Genomic DNA, 13,437 nt, shown 5'->3' on the forward strand with positions numbered 1-13,437 from the left:
CTCAGGTAACAGGGATGGGGGGAGCCAATGGCACAGCAGGGGCCACAGAGCCTGGGGAGGGGTGCAGACAGGGTCATAGCAAGCACTAGATTTTGTTTTGCTTTTTGTTTTTTGGCCAGGTTGCAGAGCTTGTGGGATCTTAACAAGGGATGGAACCTGGGCTCTGGCAGTGAGAGCACCGAGTCCAGTGGTGACTGGACCACCAGGGAATCCCCAAGTACCATATCTCTGAGCTTTGTCCTGAATAGATAGCTTCGAAAGGTCTGTTTAAAATCTGTGTTAAAACAAACAGAACCAACGTTGTCAGTAATAGTATGAAGGCTTAAATGTGTAATAGAGAAAACACCCGAAAACAACTTGCTTCTTTATCAATATTGAGTCCTTAGTAAGAAAGCCAAGATTCATTTGGATGAGGATGCCAAGTCCAGTCCATGGAATTCTCCAGGCCAGAATACTGGAGTGGGTAGCCTTTCCCTTCTCCAGGTAAGAAGAGTAGTAACTACTGTTGAGGAAGTCTCTCTATCTGTCAAGCATGAGATTAGATCCTTTATAAACACATTGAACAGACTTCATATGACTGATATACAGTGGACATTATCATCCCCTTTTTACAGATTAGGAAGTAAAGGCCCAGAGATGTTAGGGAATTCAGTCAGATATAGTCCTACATTTGTAAAGAGAGAGACTGGGTTCACCTGATTTTAAATACACCTCAAGCTCTTAATGAGCTTATTACATTGATGAACTTATTCTGCCAACTGGATTTGGAGCTTGCCTTGGACTATTACACAGTCTACTCTTTTGGCCCACTTTTATGTCTGGCTGGCTGGCTTTGGCCATTTAATCATTAGCAGCATCTTTAGAAGAAATAGGATAAAAAAATCTGACAGTTGAAATTCAAACTATATGTAGTGTGTAAGGGGCCACTATTTTTTTTTTAAACTTAGAAGATATATGTTTTTTAAGTCTAGGTTTCCTATGCATTCTCTAACTGATCAAAGATTAACACCATCAACAATCCTTGCCTGGCAATCCACGACACTGATTTTAGTAGGACTGTATCTACGCGGGCACGCCCGAGAGATGCGGAGTTCACTCGCCTGTCCTTCCAGGGCAATGGATGACTCTGCTGTCACCCTAGGGTTTCATCACAGGGAACATAAGCAATGCCTGGAAGCACCACCCCAAAGTCTGATTCATAGATATCCCAGCCCTGGAAGGGATCTTATATCAGAGCCCTTCTGCTTACTCTGCCTGGTGATAGCTATTAGCTCACACCTAGGCGTTAGCTCTGAATAATTGAATTTCCATCACAAGGTCTTCTTGTATTTAACATGGGGAAAAAGAAGACTGAAAGGAAAAACATAACTTCAATGGGCTCTACATTTTACTTTTATATGCTAGAATTAGGCTGTTTCTCTTACTATTTCCTTGAATTTTTGTATAATGAGCTTATGAATTTGACTCACCTACATTTACAATACAACCTGCACACCCCTATACCCACCAGTGGTACACTGGGAAATGCTTAAAAACCAGCTCCTTGGGGGAAAAATAGTAAGCATCAAAATGTTTATTATGAATTTTACTAGTACAAAGGATTTGGAGTATATAATTTACAAGTGATAATAAAATATATGACACCCTCTGTTGCAAATTCCATAGAGCCAAACGATTCTAACAGAATGTTTGTTGACTTTTGCCAAACTCTTGCCTTATAGCTATCTTATGATTACAAGTGATGAACAGATAGAGTTCTGACACAAATGTTGCTTGAAATTTTCACTTCGGTTAAAGAATAAGACAAAAGTGAAATAATGAAAATGCATGGTTAAGATATTAAACACAAAAATCCAATTGTTTTGTCAGTTTGTGACTTTTATGATGACTTGGACAATATTTTTATGTATATTTAATGTTAAAATATTAGATGTTAATTAGAGATTTGCAGTGACCACAACTGCCTAGTATTATATTTCTATCATGTGTCTTATCACATAAGACACAAAGGCCTCTAGAGAAGAGGTAATAGTAAAATGTAGTAAAATAATTAGGAAATGAGGAGCTTTAATCTTCCTACCTTTTTTTTTACTATGTAATTTAATTGTTAAGTCTAAACAATTTTCAATAATGGTTGTGCTTATTAACTGGTTTATAAAATTCTTAAAATTTAACAACTGGCTTTTGATGGTTGACATCAGTTGACTTCAACACACTGCTGCCCCTCACCCTCTCTTAAAATACTCATCTTTTATGCTATGCTCAATTGTAGGGGAAATTTACATGTATGAAGCAATCCATAATCCCAATGCTCTCATACTACAATCAAAATCAAATCATTAGAATAATCACAGTGAGAAACCAGAATGAACTTTTAACAGGTTGCCTGATTCAACAAGGAATTTGCCCTCCAAACCCTGCCTGTACAAATGCAAATTTTTGAAATGTACTTTTTCATTTTTATTGCTATCCACATTCAGAAAAATAATAACAAAAGGGTAAAATAAGTTTCTCCACTGACTGATACATGCATTGCATCCTATATCCAAATATATGCATTAAAATGGCTTCAAATAAAAGGACAAATGCTTTCCAAATAATACAATTCAGTTTAGATTATTATTTTAGAAAAATAAGAATAAGTGTGGCTATGTTGGAGTAATAGAGGAGATATTACCTTAAAAGCCCTTTCCTGATAGCTCAGACTGCAATGCAGAATCTGCCTGCAATGCAGGACACCCAGGTTTGATCCCTGGAGGAGGGAATGGCTACCCACTCCAGTATTCTTGCCTGGAGAATTCCATGGACAGAGGAGCCCAGCAGGCTAGAATCCACGAGGTCATAAAGAGTGGGACTCGACTGAGCAACATTCACTTCACTTGAAGAGGGCAGTGGAGATGTGTTATTAGAACTCCCCTCCTGTTTGGGACATTTTATGCTTCAATTCTATTTTTTAAGAGCACAGAAGTCAGCGAGTATTTTCCATAGAAATTTTTAAATTTAAGTTTCTAGCTAAGGAGTGTGTAATTGGACCCAGTCATCCAAAATTAAATCATTTGTATTTTTCTGTGAAATAGAAGCAGTATTAAGTCTTCCCAGTTAGGGAAAAAAGATAACTTACTACTTATGACTATTCTTTGTAAGTTATGGACGCCACAGATTGTCACCATTTACCAGTATACCACATAGGAAGAAACATCCCGCTTTAGAGTTCAAAAGCAGGGGTCATGGTTCAAGTGCAGACTGTGCGTGCTTGGTCTGCTACCATGAGGTCCACAGCCGTATGATGTTCATGTAGGGCTGGCATCTACCAAACACGGGGCTCAGGAAGTGCTTCAGACAAGGGAGGCTAACTTACTTCGGTAGCTGGTAACCTCCCCTCCAAATCCCCACCCTTTGGGCCATTTAAAAATTATCGTTCATTCTCTGCCTTTATTCCCAGGCCTATGGAATGGGGAGGAGCAGCTGATGGCCGAGCAGACTTGAGTGAAAGACCTCACCTGGCCGGGCCGAGCTGCCCAAGCTTTGGACCAGGGTGGGTTCCTTTCACAGGAGCCCGCCTTCCAGACTGTGCAGCCTTGAGTGTGGGTCTCTTGCAACCCAGCTTAACCCCTCAGTGCAGTGAGGGTTTTATTCACGCTACCACCTGTGACAGCAATACAAATGAAGCCTGGATGATACGGTAAAGATGACGGTTGGATTCTCTCCACATTGACTGGTAGCTGGGTGGGTGAAGCGATGCTGTAAAGGTGATGGTTAGATTCTATTCTCACTGACTGGTAACTGGGCGGGTGGAAGCGCACAGGGAGAAGGAAGGGTCCCATTCTGTCCTTCGTGCTGCTTTTGAACGTTCGCTGGCCGCCAGCTCCTGAGAAAAATCAAGGTGGTGGCACAGAACCACACAGAGTGTCCGCCTCTTGTTGGCGGAGGCTATGCTGAGTCCTCTGGCCCCAGAAAAATGTGACTTTCTTCAAATGACCCTGTAGGGGAGAGTAGGCACAACCATGTCCCCGCCTTTTCCCCCCTCCTTCCATCTGAAAAGGAAGAGCTCACTGTATGAGATTTAAGCATAGATGAAGGAAAAAAGGGGCTTCCCAGGTGATGCTGGTGGTAAAGAACCTGCCTGCTAATGCAGGAGACATAAGAGACGTGGGTTCAACCCCTGGGTTGGGAAGATCCTCTGGAGAAGGAAATGGCTACCCACTCTGGTATTCATGCCTAGAGAATCCCATGGACAGAGAAACCTGATGGGCTACAGTCCAGGGTCGCAAAGAGTTGGACATAACTGAACGACTTAGCACACAGCACACACGAAGGAAAAAAGATGCCTTTCTTCTGAATATGGGAAAGCTGTCAACTGAATATGTACTAACTACTGTGACAAGTACTTGCTGGGAATGTTTACACAGCTCCTTATTTCTTCAACAACCATGCAACCTAGAGGCTGTGATTCCTAAATTCTATATGAGGAAACTAAGTCACAGAGAGCAAAAATAATTTGCTCAGGTTCAAAAAGTTTGTAAGAGACAGAACCAGGATTCATGCCTAGCTTCCACCTGGTTTGATTCTAAGGTCCCTGCTCTTTCTAAAAAACAATTTATTAAACTAGTAATAGTCTTAAAATATCAGACTAGTTGAGAAGTGAAAAATATGCTTGGACTTTTCGTTGGGGTTTTAACTTCTGCTTTTCCTTTTCAAAACATGCTACTTTTCAAATTAATGGGAACATTATTATAAGAGGGAGATGTGACAGGGCGTTTATTGTTGCTGCTTCTTGGGTGGTTGTGGTATGCGGCCTTATGATTACACCCACAGTGAAAGTATGGCAGAGTCCCAGCGTGACACATCTTAACGTGTTTTATGGTTTGAAGGGGGGAACACCAAGGTTCTGCAAAACTGTAAAACCTTGTGCAAGACCTTGATAGTAAAACACATACATATGTAACTGTTTTAAAGTGTGGAAGTTTTACCTAAAAATCGGATGTTCGTAAAAATGAACCATTCAAAATCTCCAGAAACACAAAACAAGAAGCTTAGTGATTTCTCCACTGCGATGGTATCAGCACCTAGAAATGTGGCAACTTCAGAGCACTGTAACCTTGAACCAGTTATTTCTTCTAGAAAATTTTGGGACTATGATTTTATCCATTTGCTGATACCAAATTGAGATGAAACTGAGTTGTTGATAACTAGTGAATCTTAAAAGAAAAAGAAGAAGAAAGAGATGAAGGCGACTAAGGCAGGCACTGAATAGACGCTGTGAAAGCTGAACATTACGATGATATAATTTTGATGGAGAAAGCAGGAAATATTCATTTTTAGAGTGGGCTGGTATCAGAATCTGCCTTGTGAATTATATGTGTATGTGTGTTTCAGTTCTTAGAAGATAGAACTATACTTGTAAAATTGTTCTATATAAAACTCAGCTCAATATTATCGGTATGAAAATGGAAAATGTTATGATGAAAATATGCAAACAGGATTTTATGATGGAGGGCAGCAGTCAAAGCTGCAAACTCACGTGTAGAAACAGACATTATTTTTCTAAAATCTGCCTCTTTTAAATGTTATATAAAAAGCAGATAAAAAAAAAAAACCCAATATGAACTCCAAGAGGATGAATTCAAAAACAGATGACAGAAGGTAACAGTCTCCCTGGCCCCAAAGGAAGGCAGTGTATGAACACTTCATGAGCATATATTGGCCCTAGGTGCTAAGACGCTGTTCGTACTTGCCTAATACAATTTTTTTTTGGCACTACAAAGTCCGATGTGATTTTTAAAATACTATCTTCTTAAATTTTTTTCTGCGGGCAAAAATATCAAAGGAAAGAGGCAGAAAATGAGCTCAGGGAAAAAAAAAAGACAGACAGACAAGAAAAGCCCAGGAAGAGAGCTGTCATGTTCTGTGTTTCAGCTTCACAAAAGAATTCTCTCTCGAGGTTGAGCCTTTCAAATCTCTTGTCATTTGGGATATGAAACTCTAATTTAGTGGCGTGGCCAGTTGAGGCTCAGACTTAAACATGCTGACGAGCTGAAACAAGAGGTGGCTCACTTCCTTACTTCTGGTTTCTATCCTTGCCTGGCTCCTCACTTGCAAATTCTGACAGTCACTCGCTGTGTGAGCTATGAAAATACCAAGGTGGCGTGGGATCAGTGGGCACCTAATTGAGTTTTACTAGATGAAAAGTTACATCACCCTGCCTCACCTTGGCCCCCTCTATCTTTAGGGGATTGTTGAATTTTATACAGAGCCTATTTATAAACCACTGCAAGTGATACCTGCATTCATCTTGCACTGTGACATCATCTTCTCATCAATAATTTAAGCCTAAGAAATGGATTAAAGGGACTCTGAAGGGATTTCTCACACAAGGGAAAACAGAAAGCAACTCAACTCTCCAAAGTATTCATTTGGTCCTCTTACCTTGTTCTTTGATCTGACGAATTTGCTTCACAGTTTCTTTTAAGATTGCACATTTGTCAGGTTTGAAGTTAAAGTTGTCTATGTCGTTAAAATTAGCAAAAATCAGCTCTGCAAGTTCTTCGATATATTTATTTTCCTGTTCACGGTTACGTTTCTCCGTGCTCCTTTTGGGGCTATTATGAAAGAGATAAGAATGCTAACTATGTATGAATACAGAGAGCAAACAAAAGTTACATGTAGAAACATGGAAGTACTTTGGGGGGAAAAATCCTGAATTTGCCCCAAATGTTGCATTTTTTTTGTTTGTTTTTAAATCAACCCTGTCCCAGTTGGTAATTACAAATTCACTTATGCGATCATTTGTTCAATGTGTTTAATGTCTCCCACTTGACTGCACGCTTCACAATGACAAGGATGATCTGCCCAGCACTGTGCTTAAAGCGACACTTGGTACAAACAGGCATCAAATTTATTATTGAATGAAAAAGAGTTTTAGAAATGGAAAGGAGCTCTTGCTTGTAAAAATTTAAGATTAAGAAAGGGAAGTTAAACTAGTTACAACAGGAATAAATAAACTTCACGGCAAAATAATGAAAATAAATCTTTATCACTTCATATACTTCTTTAGGATGTTAATAATTAAACCCAACGGTCTTTTAAGATAATGTTAAAAAACCACAGTGCAGCTAGAAACAAAAGTGAAACTGACCCAGGGTCTCTGTTAACTGTTCAGCTGAATGACAAGCAAAAAGTAAACAAACGGTCCAAGTTCAACTCTAGTTTTAAAATGTTAATGGAAGGGAGGGAAAAATAAAAACTGGCAAGATCTTCTCATCTGAATTTGATGAAAGAGCAAACTCAGAAGTTCCCTTTAATAATTACAGGGTGTCATTTTTTTTTCTCAAATACAGCACAGAGTCCACTGGCTGACATTCAAACAATACAATAAATAAGAAAAGTACACTGTTCAGAGTAACAGCTCGCTATGTTCTTAACATATAATTATTTGTATGTAATACCAATTTATAAAACTTTTTAATTTGTAACATTCATATGCTTGCATTTACATATTAGCATTATTTTCATGAACTAATAAACCTAAGACAGAACACAGTTTCTCTATTTTATAATGATTGCATGACTTGTCCAAGATCACTCAGTGACCAGAACTGGGTTTTGCTAAGTCTCAATTTCACTCCTGGCTTCTACTTTCTTAAGTCTGGAGAAAGGAAGGCCATGGCTGCCATGCACTAAAGAGCCACATTCCAATTCTGAATCCTTCTACCCCTTCCACCTCCCTCCCTCACCCCAGCCCCCAAAGATACCTACTAAATGGCACACGTGTGAGAAGGGGGGCAGGCGTGGTGGGAGCCGTGCACACCCCCAGAACCAGCAGAAGACTGGGGGAGAAGAGGCTCTATTTGCCACCACCTCCTCGGCCAGGACCACGGGCTGTGAAGGCAGTTTGACAGACAGGCTGAGGCTGGCCAGGGAGGACCACAGAATCCAGAGGGTGCACCCAGGAGCCGGGGACTGGGGCTGTAGTGTGGTCAGTGGCCATTCAATCCACTTATTTTGCTTGGCAACTAGATGGGGAAAAGGCTTTCTGCTCTTTCTCCGGCTCCCAGTGCTCTTCCCTAGTATTCCTCACCCAGTCTTTCTATTGGCCATTGAATACAAGTGGCTGTTTAAATGTTAAAAGCATTTACATGATTTCAGTCATCAAAAGAGTGAAGTCTCTCTTCTACCTCTGTTCCCGAGTCTTCATTCCCCCAAATGGGTAACAACTCTTGTGTCTCCTAATTACCCTAAAACCATACAGATTCTTATTTTCTTTTTCTGTAGAAATGGTAGGATACCACACACATTTTCTGAACCTTGCTTTTCCTCTGTAACTATATTCTTAAGAAATTGCTAAATATCAACCCATAAAGAGTGTCCTCACTCTTTTTCAGAGCTATATTGTGTGTGGATGTGTCACAGCTATTTACATAGCTCCCTACAAATGTTCAGGGTTTTCCTAATCTTTTGTGTTTATAATCAGTGTTGCAATGAGTAACCTCATACATAAGTCATTTTGCATGTGTCAACATGTATCACTGGAAAATTCCTAGAAATGGAACTGCTAGTTCAAAGAGGATATACATTTATAATTTTAACAGATACTGCTATACCACCCCATATAGAGGTCATAACAACCCATACTTCTACCCATAATATATAACATGAAACTTGTTTTAAAAAATTATTTTATTCACTGAAGATCCTCAGTCTTTGTAATCAATTCAAAAGCAAAGGGATTTAACGTTTCATTTCTTGCTCTTAGAAGGAAAGAAAGAGAAAAGGAAGGGAAAAAAAAAAGCTGGTACTTCTTAGTATCAAACCTTCTTACTATGGGATCTCTTGTCTTTATGACATTCTAAAAGCAAAAAGGAGTAAAAATGTGAAACAGTCAAGATTATGTAGAATAAACTGGTTTTAAGAATCAGTACACAGGGAACCTAGAGGAAGTATGGAGCATGCCTCTTCTTGTAAGAATAAAATCTGCAACCGATTAGCATATCTATACAAGTTAAATAATACTTATCCAAAGGCTTGACAATTAAGGAGAAAAACCAAGGAAAGCATGTGAATCAGGTGTGAAACAGATATGATAAAACTTCAAATCCAAGGCTCAGGTGTGTGCGGCTCTCCTGGGCCACGGTGAGGGTCTCACCTGGGTCCGAGCTGGTCAGGACATTCCTTGCGCTTCCGCGTCTCTGCCCTGGATGGGTCAGGGGTGTTTTCTCCCATCCCACTCATCTTGAACACATATCAGCAACTGAAACAGCAAACACAGAGAAGGCAAATTAGGGGAGCCAATGGTCAATTCTGCCGACAATAAAAAGAGCTCTGAGTTCAATCAGAAATCTGACAGCAGCAATTAACACACTGTTTTGATTTATGTACATGTATAATTCCTAATGAGAAGACTTTTTTTTTGGTAACCCTGCTTAAGTTAAGCAAATGTCAAGATGAACAATTAGAAAACAAACAAGCCTACCTCAGTGGGCCCACTCTTCCAACAGGAGCTGTATGTCAACAGCACCTGAACTACGATCTGCTAGCCTGGTGTTTCTGCTGCCAGCCTCCAGTTTCAGGAGGAATTGTGCCCCACGTGAGACCTACAGGTGCTGTCAGGGGCTCCTCCCAGTCTCTGTTTGGGGTTGGCCAATGTCACATCGGTACTGCAATCACTCACTCGTGACAAACAGCCCCAGGAAGAGGCAGTGCCTCACCACAAAGCTGTGCTTCCAAATCTGACCGGGTTGCTCTGACACCCCTGTCCTGGCGAGCAATGTCCTTCAAACGGGATCTCCCCGCCCCCCACCAGGCCGCCCTCTCCCAGTGACTCCCTCCCCGAGCAGTGACTTCCTCTCACATCCTGCCACCCAGACGCTACCTCCTTCCCTTATTCTAGCTGCTATCACCGGAAGTCTTAAGATGCACTCAAAAGATCAGGAACATTTTTGACCTTAGTGGGGGAGGCCACTTATTGGCCCACTTGCTGAATTCCTTTCCCTAAGAAAATAAAAGGATATATAGTAAGAGAATCAGGGTGTTCACATGTGTCATTGTGAACACCATCAAAATAACATTTATATCTGCAAATAACAAGAGTGACAGAGATCTACATTTCAAAAGAACTATGCAAAAGGACTGGCAAAGATTTTGAGGAAATGGAAGATGGTTGTTACTCAAGGTGTTTAATAACTGCTCAGCAAAGAAAAAGCCCAGCCCCAAAGTCTAAGTCAGCATTTAGCAATCTCTCCTTGAGTTCCAATTCTACGCCACCTCCTCCTGCCTTTTGTCCCCCAGGCTTTGAAAACCACCTTCGCCCTCCTTCACTTCCTGAAAAGTGGCTTTTCATCCTATCCAGTCTGGAAGTATCAGAGGTAAGCACGAGTTGGGAGAAGGTCAGGGACTTACAGATGATGCTGGAAGAGTGACAGGTCCATTGAGAGCAAGGACAAGGAGGCAGGTGGGCTAGGAGGGCCAGGCAGGCCTGATGGTGAGAGCACCGTCACACACCCATCCAACTGCCCAGCTGCGCCCAGGCTAGGATCTGGGTGCTCCAACCAGCACGCTCATGTCTTCTGGCCTCAACTCCGATCCAAGGGAGTTGGATATATATATATATATTTTTTTTTTGAGGAATCACATGTAAGGAGAACCAACAGACACTGGATGAGTTGAGGGAGGTGGTGCTAATTACATTGTATTCCAGAGGCTACATCAGGAGGGGACAATTCTGGAAGCTAGTGTGGCAGGTTCCTGAGGCTGGGAGCAACGTAACTAAGCGCCGAGGCCCTGTGGTGCACTCACAGGTTTGGGCTGATAAGTATAATCTGTATTTAGTTACTGTTCATTTAGCATTTATTCTGCACCAAGCAATTGCCAGATATAATTTAATCAGCAAAAACAGACTACGAGAAGCTGGAGAGTAAAGAGGCAGGAACCATGCCCAAGCTTCACCATGTTAGTTATGGGACCTTAAGACGTTCTCTCTCATGCCTCAATTACCTTTTCTGTAAAATGGGGATAATCATTATCATTCATAGCACAAGGCCATGGAGCGGATCAGCAAAGGGTGGAAGTGGGACTGACACACAGGTTTACATATTCTATTCTTCGCTAAGGGGTTGCTTCATCAAAATAGCCATTCTTCCTCTAATCAGGAGTCACAGGTCAGGCGCGAGAAGCACCAAGATCTGGACTGCCTGGCTCCCATGCTCCAATCCCTACCCCTTCTCTAAATATCATTCACTCATTCCTTCAAAGACTACCTGCCCACTGCTGTGACTCAGGCTTGGCGTGTGAGGGCCATGAGAAGGGATCTGTCTCTCTAGAAGATGGGGGTGAGGAGAGAAATTTGTGTAGGAGACTTATATAGGAAAAGCTCCACTAAAGAGAAACAGGTGTCCTTTGTCCTGTGAGACACTCTGCCGGTGGGGAGGAAGCAGGGTCTGAGCTGGGCTGTGGGCAGGTAGGTGTGGCAGCTGCTAGGGCATTGCAGGAGGTATAAAAAGTGGGGGGCTTCCCTCATGGTCCAGTGGTTAAGAATCCACCTTGCAATGCAGGGGACACCAGTTCAATCCCTGATCTGGGAAGACCCCACATCTGTGGGGCAACTGGACCCATGTGCCACAACTATCAAGCCTGCGCTCCAGAGTCCGGAAACTACAACTAGTGGGTCCACCTGCAGCAACTACTGAGGCCTACCTGTCCGAGAGCTGGTGCTCCGCAACGAGAGAAGCCACCTCAACGAGAAGCCCGCATGCTGCAACTAGAGAAAGGCCAGCCACAGCAGCGAAGACCAAGCATAGCCCAAAATAAAAGTAAATCCATCAATACTTAAAAGGACAGATGGGGAAGCCAAAACACCAGAAGCCAGCTCTGATGACACCTTCCAAACATTCCCTTTCAGTGTTTCTCCTAGAACCACAATTCCCATGGCTTCACTCATGAGCACAAAAACAAACAAACCCAAAAGAATTACTCATCCAATCTGAGTGAGCTCTCAACAAGCGACCTAGGGGATTTCCACCCTGGAAATAGCTTTCTATCAATCAAAAAACATTTTTATCATCAAAATAGAATCCCCAATCTGTAACAAAATACCCCATATAGAAGGTATATGTGATAAGTTTGTTGATAAGAAAGGCCACCCCCCAAAAAGTATTTAATAGTAATCCTATCAGAATGATCAGAAAGCTTCTCGTCATTTAGCTAAAATAAGAGACCAATTTACTTAAAAGTTGTATATACTCAGTTTGGGGATTTAACATTAGTGTCAGCATCATCTACTTTTACTTGTCCCCAAATACATATCAAATAATTGTAACTCTGCATGAAGGGGCAGCAGTGATGCATTTCAACAAAACACCGCAAGCACACATAGAAAAATCACTGAAAATAAAATAAGCTGCCAGGCATAAATTGGGAAATTGGGACTGACATATACACAACACTATATGTAAAGCAGGTAATGTATAAGAACCTACTGTATGGCACATGGAACTATACTCAATACGCTGTAATGACCTAAATGAGAAAAGAATCTAAAAGAGAGTGGCTATATGTATATGCATAACTGCTTCACTTTGCTGGGCATCTGAAACTTACACTGTTCAAATCAACTATACTACAATGAAAATTTATTAGAAAATAAATTGTATATACAGATGAGTTTTAATGAAATTTTGTAGATCAAAGTTAAATATTAATTTCCAACAAAGGGAAGGAGATGGAGAATACAGAAGGGCAGCATTGAAGCTTTAGACATTTTATTTTGTGAGCAGGTGTAAACTAACAGTTTCTTAAACGGTCTGCATGTTTTCAATATTCACATGAAATTAATGTTCTTGAGCATTTCTTTCTGGATTCTGATATGTTCAGTATGAATCATAAAAACTAAAAATGTCACAAGTAAATTCCTGGGTTGTACCTAATGGGAAATTATAGTCATTGAGAATAAGCCAGTTTCTACCAAATACTGGGGGTGGGGGGTGTGTGTGTGAAAGGATGAGACTGGAAAAGAAGTTTCAGTTTGTCCATTCTTGCTATCTAGAGCAAAACAATAGCCTTGCTACTACTGATAGCACATCTTCCCTTACATCCTCTGATGTCAGCCTGTACAAACTAGACAGTAGAGCAAAGAACCAATGTTTGATTTTCTTAAAGTAACAATACTTTGGGCGGGGGTGTGTGAGTAAACAATGTCAGTTTAATGCTTAGCATGATATGATGAAAGCAAAATAATATGTTAACCCTCTGCTGCTGCTAAGTCGCTTCAGTCATGTCCGACTCTGTACAACCCCATAGACGGCATCCCACCGGGCTCCCTGATCCCTGGAATTCTCCAGACAAGAATACTGGAGTGGGTTGCCATTTCCTCCTCCAATGCATGAAAGTGAAAAGTGAAAGTGAAGTTGCTCAGTCATGTCCGACTCGTAGTGACCCCATGGACTG

General features: G+C 41.3%; 1 protein-coding gene across 11 annotated transcripts in view; it reads right to left on the reverse strand.

Moving 5' to 3' along the window:
- Positions 1-13,437, reverse strand: part of NCOA2 (nuclear receptor coactivator 2) — a 284,225-nt gene that overhangs the window by 87,519 nt on the left and 183,269 nt on the right. For all 11 annotated transcript variants that reach the window (XM_043879374.1, XM_043879380.1, XM_043879370.1 and 8 more), the window contains 2 exons: positions 9,143-9,247; positions 6,427-6,599 (listed from right to left, as the gene is read on the reverse strand). In XM_043879374.1, the coding sequence (XP_043735309.1) occupies positions 6,427-6,599; positions 9,143-9,228 (259 nt within the window). In that variant the 5' untranslated portion in view covers positions 9,229-9,247. The remainder of the gene's footprint in view (positions 1-6,426; positions 6,600-9,142; positions 9,248-13,437) is intronic.

The sequence above is a fragment of the Cervus elaphus genome, chromosome 21, assembly GCF_910594005.1.
Source record: "Cervus elaphus chromosome 21, mCerEla1.1, whole genome shotgun sequence".
Taxonomy (NCBI): domain Eukaryota; kingdom Metazoa; phylum Chordata; class Mammalia; order Artiodactyla; family Cervidae; genus Cervus; species Cervus elaphus.